The sequence below is a fragment of the Lepidochelys kempii genome, chromosome 17 (assembly GCF_965140285.1).
Source record: "Lepidochelys kempii isolate rLepKem1 chromosome 17, rLepKem1.hap1, whole genome shotgun sequence".
Lineage (NCBI taxonomy): Eukaryota > Metazoa > Chordata > Testudines > Cheloniidae > Lepidochelys > Lepidochelys kempii.
Genome location: NC_136396.1, coordinates 25,462,685 through 25,475,686, shown reverse-complemented (window position 1 = coordinate 25,475,686; position 13,002 = coordinate 25,462,685). Strand labels below are relative to the sequence as shown.

The window sequence follows — 13,002 nt, the reverse complement described above, 5'->3', positions numbered from 1 at the left end:
GAGCAGTTTTAATGCAGAAAGGACCTGATCAAGAATTCCACCCTGTAGTGTTTTTTTCAGCAAAAAACTGTCTGAGAGGGAAAGCAACTGGTCAGTCACTGAAAAAGAATGTTACGCCATTGTTTACGCTCTGGAAAAGCTACGCCCATATGTTTGGGGACGGCGTTTCTACCTGCAAACCGACCATGCTGCACTGAAGTGGCTTCACACCGTCAAGGAAACTAACAAAAAACTTCTTCGGTGGAGTTTAGCTCTCCAAGATTGATTTCGACATCCAACACATCTCAGGAGCTCCTAACAAAGTGGCTGATGCACTCTCCCGTGGAAGTTTCCCAGAATCAACTGGTTAAAATCGTCCTTGAGATGTGGAAAATATTGTTAGTCTTTATGTACTTGGTAGTATATTTAGAGATGCATGTGTCTTCTTAACTCTGTTTTTCCTAGAGCTCCAGGAAGAAATCCCAGCCAGTGTTCCCCCCTAGCTGAGATTTGGGGGGGCGTGTCATAAATATAAAGGGAAGGGTAAACCCCTTTGAAATCCCTCCTGGCCAGGGGAAAGCTCCTCTCACATGTAAAGGGTTAAGAAGCTAAAGGTAACCTCGCTGGCACCTGACCAAAATGACCAATGAGGAGACAAGATACTTTCAAAAGCTGGGAGGAGGGAGAGAAACAAGGGGTCTGTGGGTCTGTCGATATGCTGGTTTCTGCCGGGGATAGACCAGGAATGGAGTCTTAGAACTTTTAGTAAGTAATCTAGCTAGGTATGTCTTAGATTATGATTTCTTTAAATGGCTGAGAAAAGAATTGTGCTGAATAGAATAACTATTTCTGTCTGTGTATCTTTTTTTTGTAACTTAAGGTTTTGCCTAGAGGGGTTCTCTATGTTTTTGAATCTAATTACCCTGTAAGATATCTACCATCCTGATTTTACAGGGGGGATTTCTTTATTTCTATTTACTTCTATTTTTATTAAAAGTTGTCTTGTAAGAAAACTGAATGCTTTTTCATTGTTCTCAGATCCAAGGGTTTGGGTCTGTGGTCACCTATGCAAATTGGTGAGGCTTTTTATCCAACATTTCCCAGGAAAGGGGGGGTGCAAGTGTTGGGAGGATTTTTCATTGTTCTTAAGATCCAAGGGTCTGGGTCTGTAGTCACCTAGACAAATTGGTGAGGCTTTTTACCAAACCTGGTCCAGGAAGTGGGGTGCAAGGTTTTGGGAAGTATTTTGGGGGGAAAGACGCGTCCAAACAGCTCTTCCCCAGTAACCAGTATTAGTTTGGTGGTGGTAGCGGCCAATCCAAGGACAACGGGTGGAATATTTTGTACCTTGGGGAAGTTTTGACCTAAGCTGGTAAAGATAAGCTTAGGAGGTTTTTCATGCAGGTCCCCACATCTGTACCCTAGAGTTCAGAGTGGGGGAGGAACCTTGACAGCCACCAGCTTGCATTTCATGCACAGGAAAGAAAGCATGGCAGGCACAGAGAATCATAGAATATCAGGGTTGGAAGGGACCTCAGGAGGCCATCTAGTCCAGCCCTATGCTCAAAGCAGGACCAATCCCCAGCTAAATCAGGGCTCTGTCAAACCTAACCTTAAAAACTTCTAAGGAAGGAGATTCCACCACCTCCCTAGGTAACGCATTCCAGTGTTTCACCACCCTCCCAGTGAAAAAGTTTTTCCTAATATCCAACCTAAACCTCCCCCGCTGCAACTTGAGACCATTACTCCTTGTTTTGTCATCTGCTTCCACTGAGAACAGTCTAGATCCATCCTCTTTGGAACCCCATTTCAGGAAGTTGAAAGCAGCTATCAGATCCCCCCCCTCATTCTTCTCTTCTGCAGACTAAACAATCCCAGTTCCCTCAGCCTCTCCTCATATGTCATGTGTTCCAGTCCCCTAAACACTTTTTTTGTCCTCTGCTGGATGCTTTCCAATTTTTCCACATCCTCCTTGTAGTGTTGGGCCCAACACTGGACACAGTACTCCAGATGAGGCCTCACCAATGTGGAATAGAGGGGAATGATCAATCTGCTTGCAATGCCCCTACTTATACATCCCAAAATGCCATTGGCCTTCTTGACAACAAGGGCAAATTGTTGACTCCTACCCAGCTTCTCATCCACTGTAGCCCCTAGGTCCTCTTCTGCAGAACTGCTGCCGAGCCATTTGGTCCCTAGTCTGTAGCAGTGCATGGGATTCTTCCTTCCTAAATGCAGAACTCTGCACTTGTCCTTGTTGAACCTCAGATTTCTTTTGGCCCAATCCTCTAATTTGTCTAGGGCCCTCTGTATCCTACCCTCCAGCATATCTACCTGTCCTCCCAGTTTAGTGTCATCTGCAAACTTGCTGAGGGTGCAGTCCATGCCATCCTCCAGATGAAGGTATTAATGAAGATATTGAACAAAACCAGCCCCAGGACCAACACTTGGGGGCACTCCAACTTGATACCGGCTGCCAACTAGACATGGAGCCATTGATCACTACCCGTTGAGCCCGATGATCTAGCCAGCTTTCTATCCACCTTAGAGTAGTATGGGCTGGATGAATGGACTATAACTTGCTGGCAAGAATACTGTGGGAGACTGTATCAAGAGCTTTGCCAAAGTCAAGAAACAACACATCCACTGTTTTCCCCACATCCACAGAGCCAATTATCTCGTCATAGAAGGCAATTAGTCAGGCATGACTTGCTCTTTGTGAATCCATGCTGACTGTTCCTGATCACTTTCCTCTCATGTAAGTGCTTCAGAATTGATTCCTTGAGGACCTGCTCCATGATTTTTCCAGGGACTGAGGTGAGGCTGACTGGCCTGTAGTTCCCAGGATCATCCTCCTTCCCTTTCTTAAAGATTGGCACTACATTAGCCTTTTTCCAGTCGTCTGGGACTTCCCCCGATCGCCAGGAGTTTTCAAAGATAATGGCCAATGGCTCTGCAATCACAGCCGCCAACTCCTTTAGCACTCTCGGATGCAACTCGTCCGGCCCCATGGACTTGTGCTCGTCCAGCTTTTCTAAATTAGTCCTGAACCACTTCTTTCTCCACAGAAGGCTGGTCACCTCCTCCCAGTGCTGTGCTACCCAGTGTAGTAGTCTGGGAGCTGAGCTTCGTGAAGACAGAGGCAAAAAAGCATTGAGTACATTAGCTTTTTCCACATCCTCTGTCCCTAGGTTGCCTCCCTCATTCAGTAAGGGGCCCACGCTTTCCTTGACTACTTTCTTGTTGCTAACATACCTGAATAAACCCTTCTTGTTACTCTTAACATCTCATAGAATTCTGTTCCATAGGGATCTGTTCCATTGCTGGCCATTTTGATATCACATGTGATGCTGAACCTGGAAGGAAAACCTCTCCCACTCCCTCTCTCTACACTCCTCCAAACTCCTGTTAGCTGTTTTTCTGTTGGCAGCAATGTGATGCTAGGGCAATTCTTCTCATTAATATTAATTATTCAGTTGAGGTCTGGCTACAGCACTGCACTCCCTTTAGACTTCCCCCTATGCAGACCATCATCCACAGCCAACACAGAGCATGGAGACTTGGGCAGAGGGTCCTGCCTGCCCACTGCTACCTTCATTGGCTGCCCTGTAGACCCCTCCTGGGTCTAAGGGGGAGATTCTCAACGGCACCCATGGAGCTGGCTGCCTGACTCCCGCTGAAAGCCAGAAGCAGGTAGGATCCATCTTAGGGGGAGATTTTCAAAGACTTTTTTGTTTTAACTTTTCAGGCCCTGAATGGACTAGGTCTACCGATCTTTCTCTGAGTCCTTGCCTCCTCAGAGGTCCCCAGGGAGACCCTGTCTGTATCTTTGCCCCTGCTCTCTCCTTGGCTCAGAGGAAGACCCTGGAGAAGCCAATTTAAAGCAGGTTCTCACCCTGTTTCCAGGGCCCTGGGGCATGGCTCAGTGAGTTGTTCCCTGCTTTGTGCTGAGCTGGACCCTGGTTGCTATAATCTCCTCTGTTTTTGTCCCTTAATCTGTATTTGTTCCCCGGGAAGTGTTGGGGGATACATTAGTACAGAGGCGGTAGGTAAATACCATGTATTTTTCTTCCACACGCAGGCAGAGCAGCCACTGAGCCAAGGTAAACAAAGCTGACTGAGCTCTCTAGCAGCAGGGTGAGGACCTGCTGCTTGTGAGTCCTTTCTCTGGCTTCCCAGCTAGGGGGGTTGGGAACAGGAGGAAGCTGGAGCAGCTTCTCCTTTAAATTTAGGCAGCTTGTTAAGGAAATAAAATCTAATGTGACCCAGAGGCCCCACCTTTTCCCAAGATACAGCAGATAAGGAGTTAACTCCCTGCTCAACTCCTGTGCCCACCCCTAGCCCCACCCAAGGGCATGGCTGGGGTAAAGAAGCTAGGCTGAGCACTGAGGCGGGGGGGGGGGTTACACCCTATAAATAGGACTCACTGGGAGACAGCAGGGGAACTGCAAGCTTAGCAGGGAGTCTTAGAGGAGACAGATCAAGCAACAGAAAGGGTGTGGAAGCAACAGGCTGACCAGGGGGTGTGGTGAGCACACATTATGCTAATTGGCATGTGTGGGGCTGCTGTGATGTGGGCTGTCTAGGTACTCAGACAGGTTTACTTGCAGGCGGTTACTTGCCACCAACACTGGGCACAATGGCTGGAACACAGGTGGGGCTGCATGGACCATTCCCAGACCCGCAGGTTGGGTCAGGCCCTGACTCTGACTCTGATTCAGACTCAGAGGGTCTGGGCTTGGGCAGTGCTGGGCCAGGCTCAGGCTCCCTGTCCCACTCACAGGTCATCCACAGTGGCCACTTCATGGTCTCCTCGCCGCACAGCGACTCGGTGCCCCGCCGACGCCACCATGGTACTGAGTCAGAGCCAGCTGATCCCCGCACCATCGACCTGACCCTCACCCGGCTCTTTGAGTGCATGAGCCTGGCCTACAGGTAAGTCTGAGGATCCTTTTGCCTGGGACCCCTGGCTTCCCTCTCCCCTGGGATCAGTGATCCCCCTCCCCCAGAATAAGCCTCCTGGCCCAGGATACGTGGGCTGCGGAGGAGGAGGGACAGACTAGGGAGTCTGCTTAGGAATTTTCCCCCACCGACCTTCTCCCTCTTAACCAAAAGAGAGGATACAGCAAAGGCCCAGGAAGCCCCATTTGGCTGCCCAGATTCCCTGTCACCCTGAAGCCCTTTGCAGCTCCTTAATGCCTGTAAAGCAGCCACACAGACCCTTGGGGAATGCCCCAGGGGCAGTAGGGTCACCCTGCCCAGTGCAGAGCAGGTTCTGCTAGCTCTGGACCTCCCCACAGGGCTCCTGGGCTTAGGGCAGATTCTAGGTGAGTGAGGAGCGTTCCAGAGGCAGAAAAGGGTATGGCTGTGGCAACTACAGCCTGGCTGCCACTAGTTCCATAGGGACCCGTGGAAATCTGGGTACAGCAGATTTCAGGGCTGCCCTCAGCTGTGCCTGGGGCAGGAGGCTGAATGGAGCCCTGGTGGCTCTGGGTTGGAGCAGTAAGCTTCAGCCTTGCACTCTGCACAGCTGAGTGAATTCTGCGCAGCACTGAATTCAGCCAGCGTTCACACTGGGCTCTGAGGCTCCCGCTAGCTCAGCTGGAGTCTGAGCATGGGGCAGGGGAAAGAAAGCCCTAGTGTTTCTACTGTGTCTTTTTTTTCCCCCTCCCCTTCTCTGCCCTCAGCCAGCTGGACACCCCACAAACCCACACCAAACAGGCTTGCTCCCTTTCCCACACTGGCTAGTGGGACAGAGGAGAATTGGGTCTTGTTTTGCATTTGCCTTATTCAGGCTTTAGCCCATCTCCCATTCTAACCCCGTTTATAGTCCCTCTGCACTTCCAGGCCTGGTCTCTGACCCAGGGGGGTTGTTTGTGTTGGATCATTTTGAGGAGGAGCCAGTTGTCTGCATCTGAGAAGCAGAGTGGGAAGCCAGTACTGTCACCTTTCCAGGGCTAGTTATGCCTCTGTCCCTAACAGTGCACACACCTCACATCTTAGGACTCCTGCCCCTACCTGTCTCAGGGCCCATATACTACACGGCAGGGGTTGCTACAGCTTGGCAGAATCTTGCAATTCTTCCGCTCTTAGACCGGGACACAAGTACCTTACCCCGTGTCCACCAACCATTACTACCCTGCAGGTCCCACTGTGTTTTGGACATCTGCGATCAGTGACACTGACCACCGGTCTCTTGAATTATTTTTACTTAGCAACTGGAACAAAACATTAGAGAACAAAGATGATAAAAGCGAACACCTGACACCTATTTACTCCTACCCTTTCCCACCCCAGAGATCAGCTTTCCTCTCTGGTTACAGGAGGAGACGAGAATCAACTCCTGTTCTCCTATCAAGCCCAGATGCTTCTGTAACCCACATTAGTGACCATTCACAGCATGTCCTCTTCTTCTCCCCACACTTGTCTGTGCATCTCTCACCTCGTCTACACACAACCTTCATTGCTTTACTTACACCCCTAGAGTTAAAGTGGTACAACCCCTTAGTGCAGACACATTGATACTGCTGTGCTTATAGCAGTATGGCTAATTCCGCTTAGTCTCCACAGGAAGACCTGTACCAATGCACAGCACCCTTACACGGGCATACCTGCAGCCACACCGGCAGATGGACTGCTATAACTATTTTGGTAATGACAGGGTTCAGAGTAGCAGCCGTGTTAGTCTGTATTTCCAAAATAGAAAAGGAGTACTTGTGACACCTTAGAGACTAACCCATTTATTTGAGCATGAGCTTTCGTGAGCTACAGCTCACTTCATTGGATGCATCACCCTGTCGGTGAGCTACAGCTCACCCATCGGATGCACCCTGTCGATGCATCACCATGCATCCGATGAAGTGAGCTGTAGCTCACGAAAGCTCATGCTCAAATAAATTGGTTAGTCTCTAAGGTGCCACAAGTCCTCCTGTTCTATTTTGGTAATGTAATTAAAAAAAAAAAATCACACCCCTAGCCACAATAGCTCTACCCAGGCAAACTCTGTGTAAGCCTGGCCTACGGCCCAGTCTTAGGCATCAAGCACCTCTATTGTCTATGGGGATCTCTATCCAAAACGCAACTAGTACAGGTGCTTTTGGCCATGGTTCACCCCACAGTCACTTTTCCCATTAGAAAATAGCTCCAGCAGCCGCCTTGTTTTTCTTGCAGAAGAGCCCTGCAACTGAACATACCGAGGTTGAAATTGGCAGGGAGAAACCTTTGCATGTTAAGGCTGCCATGTGCTCGTTTGGTACTAATCTGATCTCCTAGCCCCCAGCAGAGTGGTAGCAGATTCTGTGGCTTTGCAATGGGTCAGTTTCTTATTAAAAGAGAAACTGGTGATGCAGACTTTGTGATTTCTGGTGTGATTTTCTGTTTATACAACTGTCCTAAATCCTGTTTCCCTTCATAGGGGTTGAGAACTGCACCCAGGCAATTGCACTTGCAGAAACCCCAGTTACAGACCCACTCAGTATTTGCTCCTGTTGCCAAGACACAGTCCCCTTCCCTCATCCTTTGTGTTGGTCCCTTTGTTTTTAGAACACATGGTCGGCTCCTCTTTCCTACTGGTGCCCTGGCTATTTCTCCTAGTTGCTATGGAGAGGTATGGCACTCTTGTTCACAACACTCTCTGTGTGGGCTAGTTCAAGTGGGCCTGGGCACCAAGCCTCCTGGTGAGCAACTTGCTCTCACTACTACACTGCTCAGCTAGCCCCCAGTCAGAGAAGAGAGCTTAATCCACATGATTCTTCAATGCACGTGCTGGTGTGAATGAGACAGCCAACCGTCTGGGGGCAACTGAGCCCAGACTCATCGGGTCCAATTCACTGTTGCCCTACACCTTGAGTGTATATGTACGGGGGGGCAAATTTACTGCCCAACACACACCCCTCCTGGCTGGATGTGGCATTGCAGCACTTTTTGCCTCTGTTTCTCCCACCTTCCTATACTGACTCCAGGGCAGGAATAACCTGGTGCTCCCACCAGAGCACATTACAGACACCTGCCCCTGCTGGGGCTTCAAAGCCTGACCAAAATCAAACCTTCCGCTCAGCTGTCAGTCACCTCATGGTGGGAGCACCTCTGCTGCTCTAGACTCTCCACCTGTGTGCCCACAGAGTTCTCTGCTTCAATCAATGCCCCTTCCTGGGGCTGGCACACCCTCCCCTCACTCAGGGGTTCAGGCAGCTACAGCTTTACAGGGCCCCACTCACCCTGAAGGAGCCAGCCTGCCTGTCTGCTCTTCTCATCTGTCTTTCTGGCTGCCTCCTAGAGAACCTCGGAAGAACAATCTACCTCACCTCCTCTGGGTCTCCTCCCTACTGCTGGGTTCTCCAGCTCTTCATGGGGAGAGTCATCTCTGTCCCAGCTGGACTGTACTTCTAATGAGGCCTGGCCCACCCTCCAGACGCAGGAAGACAGGTTAAGTGGCCTTTCAGGCCTATATTAACTCTTTTTCACAGGGTGAGAGAGGTAAATAGCCCAGCACAGGCTGTAAAGGGCTCCCAGTCTGATCTGGTAGCATTTTATACTTCCTTTGCACTTGTGTGAGGACAGTACAAGGGGCCATGCACTGGAGAGTCAGGCCTTTGTGTCTAACCTTTTCCATAGAGTTTCCCTAATCTCTCACATGCATTTCGTTAATGCCTTTAAGTCCCATCAGCACAGGCACAGGTCTCACCTAGATACATGTGTAGCATCTTCTGCTAACGAGGCTGCCAGAGTTCAGCTCTGTGACTTCCAGGAAAGGACTCAGTAAACAACACAATGCTGGGTCAAGGTCGGCACTTTTTATCAAAACAAGTTTTTAAGAGAAGCTTGTTCTGTTCCCCAGGACGAGGCTTTGCACTGACAAGCTGCAGTTTAGCAGATGCTTTCCAAGTTTGGGATGAAAAGCCTGCATTCTGGGCTGGTACATTTTCAGTATAGCCTTTTGAACTCTCAGATCTTAAATTTGTCACCCTAGAGAGGTTACAGACACCCCAGCCCACAATAATATGTATGCTTAATACAATCAGATCCTGCATATTGCCATGTCTGTCTCACCTCTGCCTAAAGAAATGAGTGTCATAGGGTGCAGCATTATAGGAGGACCCATTGACTTGTTTCCTGAACAGAGCATCAGCACCAAATTTGCATTCCCTTTAACATGAGTCACATCCATAGAGAATCTTGAAGCACTAGGCTCCATTTTAGCAGTTTGGCCTCTGGCCCTTTCATTTGCTGTAGCTGGGTGCATGGGGAGTGGTCACTGAACATGGTAAAGCAACTGAACATGGTAAGCAAGGACCATCATTTGCTGAGTGATCACAGCATGGCCAAACATTATTTTTCCACTGTCATCTAATTTTTCTCTTGGGGAAGCAATTTCTTGCTCAGGTGCCTAAGGGGTGTGTCTCCCCTTTTCACCAGTTTGCATCAGCACAGCTGCAAGCCCTGTGTCAGAGGCATCTGCGAACACCACAAAAGGCTTGTCAAAGTTTGGGCTTACTAGAACAGAGTCTGTGCTCAGGGCCTCCTTCATAGACTCATAGACCTTAAGGCCAGGAGGGACCATTGTGATCATCTGGTCTAACCTCCTGCACATCAACCCCTAACCTCTGGCTGTGTTACTGAAGGCCTCAAATCATGGTTTAAAGACTTCAAGTTACAGAGAATACACCATTTACACTAATTTAAAACTGCAAGTGATCCATGTCCCAGGCTGCAGGGAAGGTGAAAACCCCCCAGGGTCTCTGCCAATCTGACCTGGGGGAAAATTCCTTCCTGATCCCAGATATGGCAACCAGTTAGACCCTGAGCTTGTGGGTGACACTTCCTTTTGCAGAAGGCCTGTTGGCACTGTTTGGACCCTTGTGTGTGGCTGACCATTTTTATACAGATCAATGAGGGGAGCAGGCAGTGGGAGGGACAAACCTCCAGTGACACTCTGCTATGCCAGGAAAGGATGGTACCTGTTTCCCTGTCTGGGGAGCGGGCCAGTCTGTAATCCCCTACGCTTTGGCAGGCTCTAGTTTTAGACAGCAGCTCCCCACTCTATGGCCAGGACAGCCCACTGCCATCATCCCCACCTTGCATTCCTCTGCCTTGACAGTCAGGCCTGCTGTCTGAATGCTGTGAAACACCGTTCTGACCTGGGTCTTGTGCCCTTCTGGCTCTGAGTGAAAACACAAACATCATTGATATACGCCAGGCCAAACTCCCCCAGCCTCTCCAGTCACTGATCCACCAGCTGCTGGAAGGGAATCAGGGTCCTCTTGAAGCCAAAAGAGAGCACCAGGAACTCAAGGAGCCCAGTCGGGGTGGCAAATGCCAATTTGAACCTGGCACCTGAGTCCAAAGACACCTGGGTGAGCTCCCTTGTGGTCAGGAATTGGCCCCTCCCACCTGGTCTGGTAGGACACTAGTCCATTCTAGGCATGGGGTACACATCCACAGCAATGACAGTAGCGCGCTTTCTACAATCCCACAGTATCTGACTGACCCATCCTTAGGCACCAACGCACAGGGGGATGCCCACGGAGTGTCTGACTGTTGGATCACCCCTAATTCTAGAATGTCAGTGATTTCCTTCTCCAGGCTCTGCTCTGTTTTCCCAGTAACCCCAAAGGGTGGACTTTTAACTGGGGCTGGTGGGCAGCAAAGCAATGCCTGTCCAGGCTTACTGGAAAATACCTGGTGGTAACCCTGCAGCACATCCCTGATCTCCGCTTCCTGTGTGGGGTTCAGTGATCACAGAGGGCTGTGGAGTCAGGGGAGGGGCAGGCCCCCGTTTCTGCCACCAGATCTCTTAAGGAATCATCTCTCTTGTCCTCCTAGTGCTCACACCCGGCCAGCGCTGGAGTCTCTCGGTCAGAACAGGGGTTCATCATGTTCCCATGCTACCCTTGGTGGAGGTGGGAGTGGTCACCTCATTGAGCTGTTTGGTTTTAAAGGGCCCTTCCCAGGCAGTCTGGAGTTTATTCCCCCACAGTGGGTTGAGAACCAGCACTCGGTCCCTGTGCCATACATCCAGACACATGTGGTGTGGTCAGACCAAGCTGTCTGTTTCTCCTGAGCACTGCTGGATTCTCCTGGGCAAAACGCAGGGGTTCCGTGAGTACTCCCAGAAGGCCAACACATACTGCAGCAAGGACTCCCTTTGGGAGAGGCTGTACCTTCCCACTCTTCCCTCATTAGGTTCAGGGGCCCCCATACTCTCCTCCTATAGAGCAGTTCAAAAGGGAGAATCCTACGGATTCCTGGGGAACCTCCCAATAGGCAAAGAGCCGGTAAGGTCACTTTTATTCCAGCCAACAGGGGGCTGATCCACAAAACTTTTCAGCATCATTTTAAGGGGCCCATTAAGTCTTTCAAGCAGCTCGTTAGCCTTGAGTTGATAGTGAGGTGACGGGAAGTGCTGAACTCCATGTTTCTCCAATAGACTGACATGCAGGGCAGACATAAAGTTTTCCTCCTGGTCAGTCAAAACCTCCTGCAGAAATTCAGCCCAGATGAATAGCGCCAGCAAAGTGTCAGCCAACTTGTCTGCCTCTGTGGAGAATAGAGCTGCTGCTTGTGGAGAGAATCATAGAATCATAGAATATCAGGGTTGGAAGGGACCCCAGAAGGTCATCTAGTCCAACCCCCTGCTCAAAGCAGGACCAATTCCCAGTTAAATCATCCCAGCCAGGGCTTTGTCAAGCCTGACCTTAAAAACCTCTAAGGAAGGAGATTCTACCACCTCCCTAGGTAACGCATTCCAGTGTTTCACCACCCTCTTAGTGAAAAAGTTTTTCCTAATATCCAATCTAAACCTCCCCCACTGCAACTTGAGACCATTACTCCTCGTTCTGTCATCTGCTACCATTGAGAACAGTCTAGAGCCATCCTCTTTGGAACCCCCTTTCAGGTAGTTGAAAGCAGCTATCAAATCCCCCCTCATTCTTCTCTTCTGCAGGCTAAACAATCCCAGCTCCCTCAGCCTCTCCTCATAAGTCATGTGTTCCAGTCCCCTAATCATTTTTGTTGCCCTTCGCTGGACTCTCTCCAATTTATCCACATCCTTCTTGAAGTGTGGGGCCCAAAACTGGACACAGTACTCCAGATGAGGCCTCACCAATGTCGAATAGAGGGGAACGATCACGTCCCTCGATCTGCTCGCTATGCCCCTACTTATACATCCCAAAATGCCATTGGCCTTCTTGGCAACAAGGGCACACTGCTGACTCATATCCAGCTTCTCGTCCACTGTCACCCCTAGGTCCTTTTCTGCAGAACTGCTGCCTAGCCATTCGGTTCCTAGTCTGTAGCTGTGCATTGGGTTCTTCCGTCCTAAGTGCAGGACCCTGCACTTATCCTTATTGAACCTCATCAGATTCCTTTTGGCCCAATCTTCCAATTGGTCTAGGTCCTTCTGTATCCTATCCCTCCCCTCCAGCGTATCTACCACTCCTCCCAGTTTAGTATCATCCGCAAATTTGCTGAGAGTGCAATCCACACCATCCTCCAGATCATTTATGAAGATATTGAATAAAACCGGCCCCAGGACCGACCCTTGGGGCACTCCACTTGATACCGGCTGCCAACTAGACATGGAGCCATTGATCACTACCCGTTGAGCCCGACAATTTAGCCAGCTTTCTACCCACCTTATAGTGCATTCATCCAGCCCATACTTCCTTAACTTGCTGACAAGAATACTATGGGAGACCGTGTCAAAAGCTTTGCTAAAGTCAAGAAACAATACATCCACTGCTTTCCCTTCATCCACAGAACCAGTAATCTCATCATAAAAGGCGATTAGATTAGTCAGGCATGACCTTCCCTTGGTGAATCCATGCTGGCTGTTCCTGATCACTTTCCTCTCATGCAAGTGCTTCAGGATTGATTCTTTGAGGACCTGCTCCATGATTTTTCCAGGGACTGAGGTGAGGCTGACTGGCCTGTAGTTCCCAGGATCTTCCTTCTTCCCTTTTTTAAAGATTGGCACTACATTAGCCTTTTTCCAGTCATCCGGGACTTCCCCGGTTCGCCACGAGT

At 49.8% G+C, this 13,002-nt stretch overlaps 1 protein-coding gene across 1 annotated transcript in view; it reads left to right on the top strand.

The window, feature by feature from the left end:
* The first annotated feature begins 4,618 nt into the window (after positions 1 to 4,618).
* The window catches only part of MLXIPL (MLX interacting protein like), a 60,697-nt gene continuing 52,313 nt past the window's right edge, over positions 4,619 to 13,002 (top strand). The window contains exon 1 of the mRNA XM_073315439.1: positions 4,619 to 4,914. Within this exon, the coding sequence (XP_073171540.1) occupies positions 4,619 to 4,914 (296 nt within the window). The remainder of the gene's footprint in view (positions 4,915 to 13,002) is intronic.